Here is a 14482-nt window from a genome sequence, read left to right on the forward strand (position 1 = left end):
AATTTTTTTATAACATGACACTTCTATCCTTAACTAGGAAAGTTGAAAACAAACAAGAAAAGAATACAAAAATATCCAACTCATAATAGTATGAAAGATACAAGTAAAGAATATTCCCGAAACAACTTAAACTACACTCACCAATTTCTATCCTTTTCTTTTCAGTTTACATGAGAAAAAAGCTAAGGAATTAAAATAGAACAAAAATGATAATCAAGCCAGAAAAGGATGCTTTATCACATGTAAAGTTCAACAAAAAAATTTGAACAAAAGGAAATTACAATAATGGCATCATTATTCATATGAACGATAGCAATGAATCAAGCCTAGCGCTTCCCTCTTTTCACTTTCTCCAATTCTTCTTCGGCGTCTTTTAACTGGCTTTGTAACGCTGATACTCTACGCTCTAATCGCTCTACTTGGTCGCTACTGCATAACGGTTGATACGGTGTCGTAAAATGTCTTGAAAATGATCTCAGAGCATCAACACCAGTAACCTGTCAATTTGCAAATGAATTAAGTGATTGTAATCCCCCATGTTAGTGTCGTGCATCGGTGTTAGAGAGATCAAGAATGCAACAACTTACCTCTTCGGGAAGAAGTGGCAGCTTAGTAATATTAAAGTCGTCATATAACATGTAAAACTGGTCCAAATACTTCTGTTGCATTTTCATTCTTGCTTTAAGTAACTTGGATTCAACATCTGCCGGGGGAAAACAGATTAGCAGGTACTATTTAAAAGAAAATGCAAAGAAACATAAATGTTACGGATATAACGAGCATGTTACCTTCATCATCGAAGATTACTTGATTAATGATGATGTTGTGTGTGTCAATCTCAAACTTTGTGAGTTCTTGAACCAATCTTTCGGTTTCATAAAGCGAGAGAAATTCGGGAATGCAAACACAGACAAAGGTTGTCATGTCCTGTTAATGAAGAAAAATAAAAAATAATTATGAAGTCATTTTGGCATATGAATAACACAAGCCACAATTCATTATTGACGAATAAACAACGTATTATAATTTCCAAAAAAAAAAAATACAAAACTGAAATTAGATGAAAATCTTACTGGATCTTTGAATTGCCGATTAACTTGTTCAATTACATCCTTCATTCCTTCAAGCTTTCCAAGGATTGCATCTTCACCAAAATCATCGCCCATGCCAAACATGCGAGTCATCTGTGATGAAAGTTAAGAAAAGTTGTCAATTACTAAATATTGAAACAGAACCTAGTCAACTTCAAACCATTATAGAGAATATCAAGTGAGCCAAGAAGTCTCAGCTTTAAATCCATACCTGACTAAACAAACCTCCGAATTTATTTTTCAAAGACATCATCTTTGCAAGACCCTTCTCTAAAACTGACGGGAATTGCAACAGTCTAAGTGTATGACCAGTTGGAGCAGTGTCAAATACAATGACAGAATAGTCCATTGTTTGCACCAATCTGAAAAAATAGACATTATTAATCAAAACATGCTGAAGAATATTAAAAATAAGTTTAAAAGGGACGTTTCAATATCCAAATGGAAGCATGACACAGTCACATACTTGCAAATCAATAATCAAATAAATGCTTGAATGAAAAACAATATCTTCTTAGCTCAGTGTAAGTAATACAAGTCATTCCTCCAACTTTAGATTTTAACATTACCACTATAGATTTTAACATTAGCATACACGGATTTATTCTTAAATAATCTTCTACTTAGATATAAGCAGCAAGGACACCCTTTTCTTTTATAACATCAATAGACAACATTTTAAGTCACATGTTTGCTATGACCTGTCAGGTCCACCCATCGAGTATGAAGGTGTTATAAAGTATATACATGGTGGGAAAATCATCTTCTCAGGAACCATATGCTTACTTCAAGAACACAGTAGCACGAGGTTATAGAACAAATCATGTTCACTTAGAAAATCGTGAGTGAAACCTCAAGATTAGTCTAAAAACTCCATATAATTAGGAGTAAATATCAATTAAAAGATTTTTTTGTTCTTGAAGGCTTATCTTCAGAAGCTTACAATGTAACATCTTAAAATATTTGGTTTTGCTTGACTTCTAGGGAAAAGTAAAGATTCAGAAGGACCGGCAAAAGAACTAAAGCAGAGGGAGCAAGTATCATATTTATATGCATATTTGGGATTCATGCAATAAGGTATTATGTTGCGTAGCAGGTATGATATTCATATGCATACCGGGATTCGTGCAAATAAGGAACTGTGTAGCTTAGCTTTCATGAAAAAGTGGACAACCTAAATATACGGTAAATCATTGTAACCTAAATATTTAACTTAGGATACAAATTTCCTTAAAATTTGTTTCCACATAGGTTTTTCAAAAGCTCCCATAAGGCCCAAAACAAGCGCTTTCTGAAACTATTACGTACAATTAGCATCAACGAGCTTTAACTCAAATCACTGAGATTTCCCAAAACCTAAACACTAGTCTATTCTATCATAAACAACATGTTCACGTAACTCAAACAATTTCAGTGGAGTCGTACACATTGAGAGGCTGAGGATCAACGAATAAAACCATGCTCAATCAGCCGAATCCTAGATAACTAATTACGGCCTAAAGGGGATACCGTCTCACTGGGGTGCTAATTTGCCAAAGGCCCTAATTACGATCAGATCCATACAAAAAACAATTTCAACAATCAGATTAAAAATCATGTTCAATAAGGTTACAAGTAACAGTATCCTTACTTCAACATCTCAGCAAAGCTCATAGCCTCGTCAATTCCCGGAATCGCACCAGCAAGCTCAGAGAACAAACTATCCATCCCATCAGAACCACCCATATCATCATGCTCCACCGCAGGATCCACTTCCTACCAAAGGCAACATCACAAAACAAAACCAATCTAAATCAAATCAAAAGGGGTTCAATTATTCTCACTTTCGCAACACAAAAATCAAAAATTGACAAAAGGATCCTATCAAGATTCACAAAAATAAAATCAAAGGGGTTCAATTTTCAACTATTCACCACAAAAAAAAACAAAATTGATCACTTTAAAACACAAAAAAACAAAATTTAACAAAAGGGGTTTTCGTGAAAGAACGAACCATAGCATATAGATTGGAGAAACCATTAACCAGAGTAGGGGTTTTCGTGAAGCGCTGTTGAAAAGCATCGCTGAGATTATGAGCAGGGTCGGTTGATATGATGAGAACAGAAGAGCGAACAGAAGCGAGAAGGATAGAGAGGATGGAACTGCATGTGGTTTTGCCAACACCGCCTTTGCCACCAACGAAAACCCACTTGAGAGATTCTTGTTCTAGAACGTTCTGTAACGTTCCTTGAGGTTGATCTTCCATAGCTCTCTCGCTGTACTTTGATGAATCAATCAAATAATCAAAGTACAACAACACAACACACAACACAACACGGTTTTTCGATAGAGAGAGAAGAAAGAGCGTTGGTTTATTTGTTTTTCGTTTGTTTTTGGATTTTCAACACAATTGAACATATGAATGAGTTTTCAGATTTTGGAGAGTTAGAATCGAAATCGAGATGTTGTGTTATCAAGTAGAACCATTGTTTACCTTAAAATTTGTTAATATATTTTAGGTTAAACATATTTTTATTTTCTATAATATTATGAAAGATTAAAATTTAATTAAATTTAATAAGAACTAAAAGATATATTTAACTCATTATTTTCTCAATTAAATAAAATGATATAATATGAAATTTCTATAAGTTTAAATGCCCAGTTTTAGTCTTTCAAGTTTTTCATTTGTTTGATTTTGACCCTCTAAATTTTAATTGATTGGTTTTAATCCCTCAAATTATTTGTTCAATGATGCAAATTTATATATTAAGAATTTGTATGAATCATTAAAAGAAATAATTATAAATAGGGTAAATATACGATGTCACATACTAATAGGTGTTGCACCCCAATTTTTTATCTTGACATCTCACCTCATTTACATTGGATCTCAAAAAGTATGGTCTGTTAGAACAAGATTGAGAATCTATGTTCAGAATCTAATTTTGATGATAACAAGCATATATTTTATGGGTAAAAATTTTATTACTAGTGGTTTCATTGAGTGTGTAGATACTATGGTATAAAGCCTTATACGACAACATTAGAAAGACACAATATCAGAAGTTCTGGTACTGTTTACGGTGATTTCCGGTAAACAACCGCTAGTCTTCCAAACTATAATAAATATGATTTGGTTACTTGCAGGATCGACTAGATTGATCCTAGGACACATAGTCAAGAAGATTGTCATCAACGTTCATTCGGACCATATTCATTATTTGTCTTCTTCGATAAGCGTTGCTCGATTAAAGAACAAATAATGAATATGGTCCGAATGAACGTTGATGACAATCTTCTTGACTATGTGTCCTAGGATCAATCTAGTCGATCCTGCAAGTAACCAAATCATATTTATTATAGTTTGGAAGACTAGCGGTTGTTTACCGGAAATCACCGTAAACAAATTGGCACGCCCAGTGGGACGGTGTCAAGCAGATTGTTTTAATCAATTGCTTTATTTTTGTCTAGACAATATCAAGATCTTGTATGAACCTTAGGAACGGTAAATTAAAGAACAGTGCACAACCGATTCCCAAACGAAGGTACAACAGGAAAATGGTCGTTACGGCCAGTGCAGGGGGTAATCAAGATCCCCCACAAGGTTCAGGATCAGGAGCGGCAAATTCGACTTCGACTCAAGAAACACGAGATGCAACGGGTCCAAATGGACCGAGACCTGCAGATAATTCCCAGGCTTTGCCTGAAAATAATACAGGGCCTTCAGGGACTATTCCAGTTTCAGTGTCGACAACCGCACCCTTATCCACAAGCGCAGAGGACGTATTGTTTGCCTCGACAAATGCTGCAAACAATTTGTTTGGTCAAGGCGCGAATTCTGCTTTCGAATGGAGACCAAATAATCCATACGGAATGCCATACCAATATGGAGCAGGCGTACGAGGGGCAGGACCTATATATGCCCCAACTAACAATGCGACATTTTCACCAAATGTTAGTTCAGTGGGTCGAAGTGCACATAACACTGGTTTCTCTACCCAGATGCCTCACTTCACCACAAATAACCAAGCAGCATTTCGACAAGAAATGGATGCAAGCAACCATGATATGGTAGGGGTTTTGGCCAGAGAATTGACTTCAGTTTTAAGCCCACTAATGGCAAATGTTACTACTACAAATAGAGAAAACATGGAGACTTTCCAAAAGATATCATCTCAAATGAATCGAATGGCAGAATTCATGGGAGTAACGCCACCTAAAAGGAAAGACAAACAGCCTTCGAATCAAGAAGAGAGGCCCATTTTAGAACGTGTACAAGACATAGTTCCGTCATCTAGGACAGCCACTAGGGATGTAGGCCCCTCACGAAGAACGGAGGTGTTCGAAGGAACTCCAATAATTAACTTAGAAGCTTCAAATCAAAGAACCGTCCCTGTTCGACAAGAAACGGAGGAGGAGCGACCCAGATTAAGGATTGTGGGTAGGAACGAACACCCAGATGAGGTTGTTCAAAGAGTCAGAAGAGAAAATCTGGCTACAGAAAATAACTTAACTGCCATGATAGAAAGGGTTATGGCCAATAATGGCCTTAGTACTGGACTTAGGCGTCCAAACTATACATCCCCTATATCAGATTATATCATGCAGACAGAATTGCCGAGGGGCACTAAGGTACCCAAATTTACAAAAATTTTCAGGCGAAACTAATGAGTCAACGGTGGAACATATTGCTAGATATTTGACAGAAGCAGGAGACTTAGCGGGAAACGAGGATTTAAGGATCAAGTATTTCCCTAGTTCGCTGACAAAAAATGCCTTCATTTGGTTTACTACTTTGCCACCAAATTCGATAGATGCATGGGCATACTTGGAAAGACTTTTTCATGAGCAATTCTACATGGGTCAAACTAAGATAAGTTTGAAAGAATTGGCCAGTGTTAAAAGAAAATTCACAGAAACAATTGATGATTATTTAAATAGGTTCCGTCTGTTGAAATCAAGGTGTTTTACAACAGTCCCAGAGCATGAACTTGTTGAAATGGCTGCAGGTGGTCTAGATTATTCAATAAGAAAGAAACTAGATACCCAATACCTTAGGGACATGGCCCAATTAGCAGACAGGGTTCGACAAGTCGAACGACTGAAGGCAGAAAAAGTTAGGGCGAATAAAAGTTATAAGAAAGAAAGAGTAGCGTACGTCGAAGCCGAGGACGCTGATGATGAGTCTTTTAATGGCTCGTATAGCCCTGAAGAAGTCGAAATAGACTTAGCTGAATTGAAAGAAGCGCCACCTTACGCCTGCAAATTGCTAAATCCTGCCAATGGAAAAAACCCAGTAGAAAACGATAAGAATGATAGGTTCCCTAAGAAAACTTATACATTCGACATTACCAAGTGTGATGAAATATTTGATTTATTGGTAAAAGATGGCCAAATGATACTACCTCCAAATTCAAAAATTCCTCCGTTGGAACAACGGAAGAAAAGAGGTTTTTGTAAATATCATGAGTTTTTAGGCCATAAAACTTCTCAATGTTTTCTTTTCAGGGATCTAATTCAAAATGCTCTCAATGATGGAAGGTTGAAGTTTGCTGACAAGACCAAGAGTCATATGAGGGTCGATACCAATCCCCTAAACATTGTTGACGCTAGCCTCTGCGAGGTAGAAGATATCAACATGGTGGAGGCTTCTGAAGTCGAGGTTGTGGAGACTAAAGCAATGTTCAATGGAAAGCAGGCTACTGAAAGCCTAAAAAGTGAAATAGTCTTCAACACTGTTGTTGAAGAATCTTCCAAGACAGAAATAACTGAAGCATCGAAGGAAGAAAACAGTGAGGCCACTGAAGACCTCAGGATGAAACTCCAGAAAATCCAGATCTCTGAAGTTCCTCCAGCAGCGGTTAACATGGTCAGCGCCAGACGACCAGTGTCTGAATTTGGCGAACTAGAGACATGGCTGACGAGGAAAAATGGGGGCATCGAAGTCCCTCCAAGAACCGAAAGCCTCAAGGAATATCTCTGGAATTGCCACGAGAGAAATGGTGGTAAGCAATGGATGTGTCCAAGGTGTTCGATCATGCTGAATCGAAGGGTCGAAGCCAACTTCGAAAGGGTTCGACGCGAAAGGTGGGAACACCCAAGAAGAGAGCCAAATCCCCTACTACAACTGTACCCAAAGATGGAGGAAAGCTTGGTAGGATTTTTGGTCAGATGCCACAAAGAAAACACTGAAGTTGCTCTCTGCCCAAGATGTGGGGCAGTCTATGACGAAATGCTAGCACGATCATTCGAACGTGTGTATTGCTACATGAGTCAAGAAACTCAGGGGTTGCGTCCTAACCTGTACGATTTCGACATACGGACTCCAACAAAGAGGCCTGATAGCCCACACCCCAGAACTCGAAGGGTAACTTTCAGAATCCCTGCAGATGCGCCAAGGGATAGGTGGGTGCAAGCTGATGCAAGAACCAACAAATGGCGAAGTTGGGACCAAGGTGGTAGAACTGCAATGGCATATAGGAAACAATTTCAAAGATCAAATCGAGAGGCGTATCGTTTGGAGAATTATAAAGGAAAAAATCCTATGTCTCGGTCCCAGTGGAGAAGGCATCAGAGAATAAGAAAGGCTCAGAAGGAATACAGGCCAAGAGAAGCTGGAGAATCTAGTAGCAACCAAGTCCCATACCAGGGGGCAAAGTCAAACAAACCTCCGGTAGAACGCAGATTGTTCGAAGCTGAAAAACTCTTGGATGAAGAAGACAAGATGCGTTCAAATTCTTGGAAAGAAGAGGATAGAGTGACAAATGATTTTGACTCTGATGGAGTGTCATCTGTAAACTTGAATTGCAATGTTGTTTCCGTACTCCCTCACGAGTTTAATCAGGAAACTGAAGTAGAAGACTGTGAAGAGGCTGATATCGAAGAAATGACAAAACACAAACCTGTGTGTTACTATGTGCTGAATAATGGTGCCGTAGAAGAACAGAATGCTTTCTTCGAAAGGCCTGATGAGGGTATGCGAAATCATTTGAAGCCACTCTATATCAGGGCCAAGATTGAGAACATTGGCATTAATAAAGTCCTAGTTGATGGGGGAGCAGCAGTGAACCTAATGCCTCAATACATGCTAAAAAGAATTGGTATGTTCGATACGGATATAAGGCCACATAACATGGTTTTATCTAACTACGAAGGCAAAATAGGACAAACACTGGGAGTTGTTGAAGTCAATTTGACAGTAGGCTCAGTTACCAGGCCAACCATGTTCATGGTTATACCAGCAAAGGCAAACTACAACCTTTTGCTTGGCAGGGAATGGATTCATGGAGTAGCAGCTGTGCCCTCAACAATGCATCAGAGGGTGACAATTTGGAGAGAAGATGGTATAGTGGAGAATATCGAAGGTGATCAGAGTTACTACATGGCTGAGGTCAACTAGGTGAACAAAACCAACTTCGACAGGAATCTGGCAAACATAGGCCCTTGTCATGCTGCAGAAGAGATGTATACCCTAAATAAAAATGCATTATACTATTTAACTTTACACCCAAATGGATTCCAATGGGATAGAGAGATCATGGATGGTCCACCAGATACAGCACCATTGGAGAATTATCCGACAGTACGGCCAACAGGCTGGGACGACGACATTAATCATGTCTGAGTCTTCGTTCTTCGAAAAGATTTCGGCCTATGTGGACGAGAACAAAAGGAAGGCGGCTCTCGAAGCCGAACTATCAGATACAAAGATAGATGCAGTTTTACCCAAAGAAGGAATAACAGAATTGGAGATACGTGCGAGTTTCGAACTCCCTGAACACACGACTCCAGACGAAGAGATCGTAAGAGAAGAACCAAACCAAAGGCTGGATGCAATATACGACGAGGAACCTTTGGGGTTCGAAAAAGACCCAATGGCGTCGAATATAAAGATGTTGGCCCAAGATCCACTTGAAGAAGTAAATCTTGGAGACAGTGATCAAAAAAGGATAACGTATATCAGCGCGAAACTAGAACCAGAATTGAAAGCAACGCTCATCAAAATATTGAAAGAAAACAGAGATTGTTTTGCTTGGGACTATGATGAGATGCCTGGTCTAGGAAGGGATTTAGTCGAATTAAAATTACCAATTAAAGAAGGGAAGAAGCCCATAAAGCAAACTCCCAGAAGATTCGCGCCAGAGATTCACTCGAAGATTAAAGCAGAGGTCGAAAGACTCTTACGGTGCAAATTTATCCAAACTACAAGGTATGTTGAGTGGATTGCTAATATAGTACCTGTAATTAAAAAGAATGGCTCATTAAGAGTATGCATAGACTTTCGTGACCTTAATGCAGCTACTCCTAAGGACGAGTATCCCATGCCTATAGCAGAAATGTTAGTAGACTTAGCTGCAGGTTTTGAGTATTTGAGCATGTTGGATGGATATTCGGGATACAATCAAATTTTTATAGCAGAAGATGATGTATCCAAGACAGCATTTCGTTGCCCAGGGGCAATAGGCACTTACGAATGGGTTGTGATGCCTTTTGGTTTGAAAAACGCTGGGGCAACTTATCAAAGAGCAATGAACTCTATATTTCATGACTTCATAGAAACATTCATGCAAGTGTATATAGATGACATTGTGGTAAAATCTACCTCGGGTATGAGTCATCTTGATCATCTGAGCCAATCATTCGAAAGAATGAGGAAATATGGCTTGAAGATGAACCCCCTTAAATGTGCTTTCTTTGTGCAGGCGGGTGATTTCTTGGGGTTCGTAGTCCACAAAAAAGGGATAGAAATTAACCAGAACAAGACGAAAGCCATTAGGGAAACCAAGTCCCCATCCACGAAGAAAGAACTACAATCATTATTGGGCAAAATAAATTTCTTAAGGAGATTTATCTCTAACTTGAGTGGACGCACGCAAGCTTTCTCACCTCTACTTCGGCTTAAGCAAGGAAAATTCGAATGGCGTGCTGAACATCAAGAAGCTTTCGATCAGATAAAGCAATACTTGACTTGTCCACCAATTCTATCTCCCCCAAATGGGAAGAAGCACATGCGCCTATACATTTCAGCATCAGATAAAACAATAGACAGCATGCTTGCCCAGGAGGATGAGAATGGCATCGAGAGAGCCATTTATTACTTAAGTAGAGTACTCAATGATGCAGAGACTAGATATACTGATATAGAAAAACTCTGCCTTTGTTTGTATTTCTCCTGTATCAAACTTAAGTATTATATAAAGCCAGTTGATGTTTACGTTTCATCTCATTGTGATGTTATTAAACATATGTTATCTAAGCCAATACTACATAGTCGAATTGGCAAATGGGCTTTGGCCCTTACTGAATATTCATTAATATTTCAGCCTCTCAAGGCAATGAAAGGTCAGATTGTGTCAGACTTCATTGTCGACCATGCAGTGGTTGAGAATCATCAGCATTATGTGGACTTAAAACCTTGGAAGTTATACTTCGATGGTTCAACGCATAGAGAGGGTACTGGGGTTGGAATATTGATAATTTCTCCTGATGGAATTCCAACAAAGCTCAAGTTTAAAATCGAAGGTCCATTATGCTCCAACAATGAAGCTGAATACGAAGCATTAATTGCTGGACTTGAGGCTTTGTTAGAATTGGGGGCAACCAGAGCCGAAATTAAAGGAGACTCCGAATTGGTCATCAAACAATTGACAAAGGAGTACAAGTGTATCAAAGAGAATTTGATCATGTATTTTGTCATCGCAAATATGCTGCTCAAGAAATTCGAATATGTGGAATTAAAACACGTATCAAGGGTGAATAACCAGGAAGCAAACGACTTGGCACAATTAGCTTCAGGATATAAAGTATCAAAAGAAAAGTTGGAGGAATTGATTGAAGTAAGAGGAAGAGCAATGTTTACTAAACTTTCGCCAAGTGATCTAGAGAACTCACAATTGGGTTATGCCAACAAAGAACAATTCGAAGTACTAAATATAGACTCGTTGGCAGACACAGATTGGAGGAGTCCAATTGTTAGCTACCTAAAAAACCCTTCGACGGATACAGACAAGAGAACCAAGTATAGAGCATTGTCATATTTTTTGATGGGAAATGAATTATTCAAGAAAACTCCTGAAGGGGTATTGTTGAAATGCTTGGGTGAAGCAGAGGCATATTTGGCTCTGTCGAACGTACATAGTGGGGCATGTGGTGCACATCAAGCAGGGCACAAAATGAAATGGCTCTTGTTTCGTTATGGGATGTATTGGCCTTCGATGTTAAAGGATTGCATAGAGTTCGCGAAAGGGTGCCAAGAGTGCCAAGAACATGCAGGTATCCAACACGCTCCAGCAAACGAATTAAGTACGATAGTAAAACCATGGCCTTTCAGGGGATGGGCATTAGATTTGATTGGAGAAATTCACCCCAAATCATCTAAAGGTTAAAGGTACATTTTGGTAGGAATAGACTATTTCACAAAATGGGTCGAAGCAATACCACTGGCAAATGTGGACCAAGAGGCTGTGATTGAGTTCATTCAGAAACACATTATATATAGGTTTGGAATCCCAGAAAGTATAACAACTGATCAGGGATCAGTCTTTACTGGACGAAAAATGCAAGATTTTGCCAGAGAAATAGGTTTCAAGTTATTTACTTCTACACCTTATTACGCCCAAGCAAATGGACAGGTCGAAGCAGCAAACAAAATAATAATTGGCCTTATTAAGAAACATGTGGGAAAGAAACCTAGGAATTGGCATAAGACTTTAGATCAAGCACTCTGGGCTTGTCGGACATCTCCAAAAGAAGCCACAAATACAACTCCTTTCCAGTTGACGTTTGGACATGATGCAGTACTCCCGATTGAGATATGTTTGCAATCAGTAAGAATACAAAGACAAGCAGACATTCCTCCCAACGTATACTGGGAGTTAATGATGAATGAATTAGTAGATTTGGACGAAGACAGACTTCGAGCACTGGAAATGATAAAAAGGCAAAAGGAAAGAGTGTCCAGAGCTTATAATAAAAAGGTGAAAGGTAAAACTTTTGTTAATAATGACTTAGTCTGGAAAGTTATTTTACCTATAGATCGAAAGAATCAGGCACTTGGTAAATGGTCCCCACATTGGGAAGGACCTTTTCGAATCTTAAAAGTATTCTCGAACAATGCTTACGAAATTGAAGAATTAGCAGAAGATCATAGGATCTTGAGAGTAAACGGGAAATATTTGAAGAGATATAAACCAAGTATGCACGAAGTAAGGATTGCAAAGACGTAGATACTCAGGGTACTACGAAAAGCCAAAATGGTCAGGCATGTGTGTAAACTCGGTTTTTTTGCAAACTGACTCCTTGCTCTTTCTTTTTTTTGTTATTTTTTTTTTGCAAGAGTCGCCACCGACTTTTATTTTATCCAAAAAAGGAAAGGCATAAAAGAACAGGAAAGACCTTTTGACAGATTTTGGGTTCAGGGGGTTGGTTATACAAAGGGAAGGTTTTAAGCACCCTTTGTATCCATGGTTATCCATGGGCTCTTAATTGCTTAGCTCACTTTTTTTAAATGCTTTGTTGATTTGAAAATAGAAGAAGTGAAGATGGACAATAGGTCATATAGGTCTCTGAAGAGTTTCACCGGGAATAATGCCCTTCAAATACCAGATGAAAGTTTTGAAAATAGATGAGAAGTTTTGAAAATACGTTGCTTGAAAATGGAAGTGTTTGAGCAAGCAATTAGGAGTTACTTACTCTTAATTTATAAGATCTTTCCTGTACGTTAGCAAAATAGACAAATAGAAAATAGCAGAAACATAAATAATATGTCCAAATGGACAAAGAGAAAATAACAGAAACATAAATAATACGTCCAATTGGACAAAGAAAAAATAGCATAAACATAAATAATACGTCCAAATGGACAAAGAGAAAATAACAGAAGCATAAATAATATGTCCAAATGGACAAAGAAAAAATAGCATAAACATAAATAATATGTCCAAATGGACAAAGAAAAAATAACAGAAACATAAATAATATGTCCAAATGGACAAAGAAAAAATAGCGGAAACATAAATAATATGTCCAAATGGACAAAGAAAAAAAATAGCGGAAACATAAATAATATGTCCAAATGGACAAAGAAAAGATAGTAGAAACATAAATAATATGTCCAAGTGGACAAAGAAAAATAGCAGAAATATAAATAATATGTCCAAGTGGACAAAGAAAAATAGCAGAAATATAAATAATATGTCCAAGTGGACAAAGAAAAATAGCAGAAATATAAATAATATGTCCAAATGGACAAAGAAAAAATAGCAGAAATATAAATAATATGTCCAAATGGACAAAGAAAAAATAGCAGAAATATAAATAATATGTCCAAGTGGACAAAGAAAAAATAACAGAAATATAAATAATATGTCCAAGTGGACAAAGGAAAAATAACAGAAACATAAATAATAAATAATAAAATAAAGCATAAAGCAAGAAATATAAAGAACAATATAATAAAATGCGGAAATTAAAGTCAATTGTTAGTATGTTAGCACGCGAATCATCTTGAAGCTAGTCAAGTATATCCACGATGTTAGTGAAGATCGATGGTGAGTGAATGATGATCTCGGATTTAAAGTTAATGAAAATTTATCAGAAGCTTGATAGAATCGTAGCGACTACACGATAAATTTCCAAAAGTCTTAAATCAACTGCATACAATCTCTGCCATATTTGATCTTTTATTCCAATTCGGGACAAAGAAAAAGATAAGAAATAATATCAAATAATATACAAAAATAAATATAAAAAAAATTAAACTTAATTCATTCTTTTTGTGATTTTTTTTTGGAATTTGATTTTAAGTTAATTAACAAGCTAATTAAACAAATAATTATACAAATAATTAAACTTAACAAGAAAAATATTATTTTATATGTCAAAAATTAGATTATAAAAAATATAAACCTAAATCTAAAAGGAAAATATTTTTGGAGTTTTTTGATTGGTTAAAAATAATTAAAAAGCAATATTTACATAATTACTAATTAATTAAGCAATATAAATTAATTATGAAAAGAAATAAAATATTTTTATGTTAAAAATTAAATAAACATTTTATCAACTTAAAACTAAAATTAAAACATTTTTTTTTGAGAAATTGAAAATATGCATAAATATGGAGTTTTTAATTCATGAACTCCTAACACTACTACATATTAAAAATTACATTGTACTTACTCTATGATGTTCCAAGAGTGGAAAAGAGTGATTGAAATTGATTGAAAGTGGCTATTTGAATGAGCCTTGATTTTTACAAGTTTATTGAAACTTTTGGAAAATATAAAACTTATGCTATGGCTTTGGTGTTTGTTGTTGTGCTCTCCTCTTGTTTCTCCCTTTTTTTCCTCCCCTTGAATGAAGAAAATGAAGTTCTATTTATAGGCAAAGAGTTTGATCTTGGAAGCCTT

General features: G+C 36.9%; 1 protein-coding gene across 1 annotated transcript; it reads right to left on the reverse strand.

The window, feature by feature from the left end:
* Window positions 1-207: 207 nt before the first annotated feature.
* Window positions 208-3555, reverse strand: LOC131633116 (ATPase GET3A-like). The gene is made up of 7 exons (XM_058903827.1): window positions 3085-3555; window positions 2722-2846; window positions 1303-1453; window positions 1074-1184; window positions 789-927; window positions 588-703; window positions 208-497 (listed from the first exon to the last, which is right to left on the reverse strand). Exons 1-7 carry the CDS (start codon window positions 3334-3336, stop codon window positions 327-329), a joined length of 1065 nt encoding a protein of 354 aa, XP_058759810.1. The 5' UTR covers window positions 3337-3555; the 3' UTR covers window positions 208-326.
* Window positions 3556-14482: the final 10927 nt, after the last annotated feature.

This window comes from Vicia villosa, unplaced genomic scaffold (assembly GCF_029867415.1).
Source record: "Vicia villosa cultivar HV-30 ecotype Madison, WI unplaced genomic scaffold, Vvil1.0 ctg.001069F_1_1, whole genome shotgun sequence".
In the NCBI taxonomy this organism is placed as follows: domain Eukaryota; kingdom Viridiplantae; phylum Streptophyta; class Magnoliopsida; order Fabales; family Fabaceae; genus Vicia; species Vicia villosa.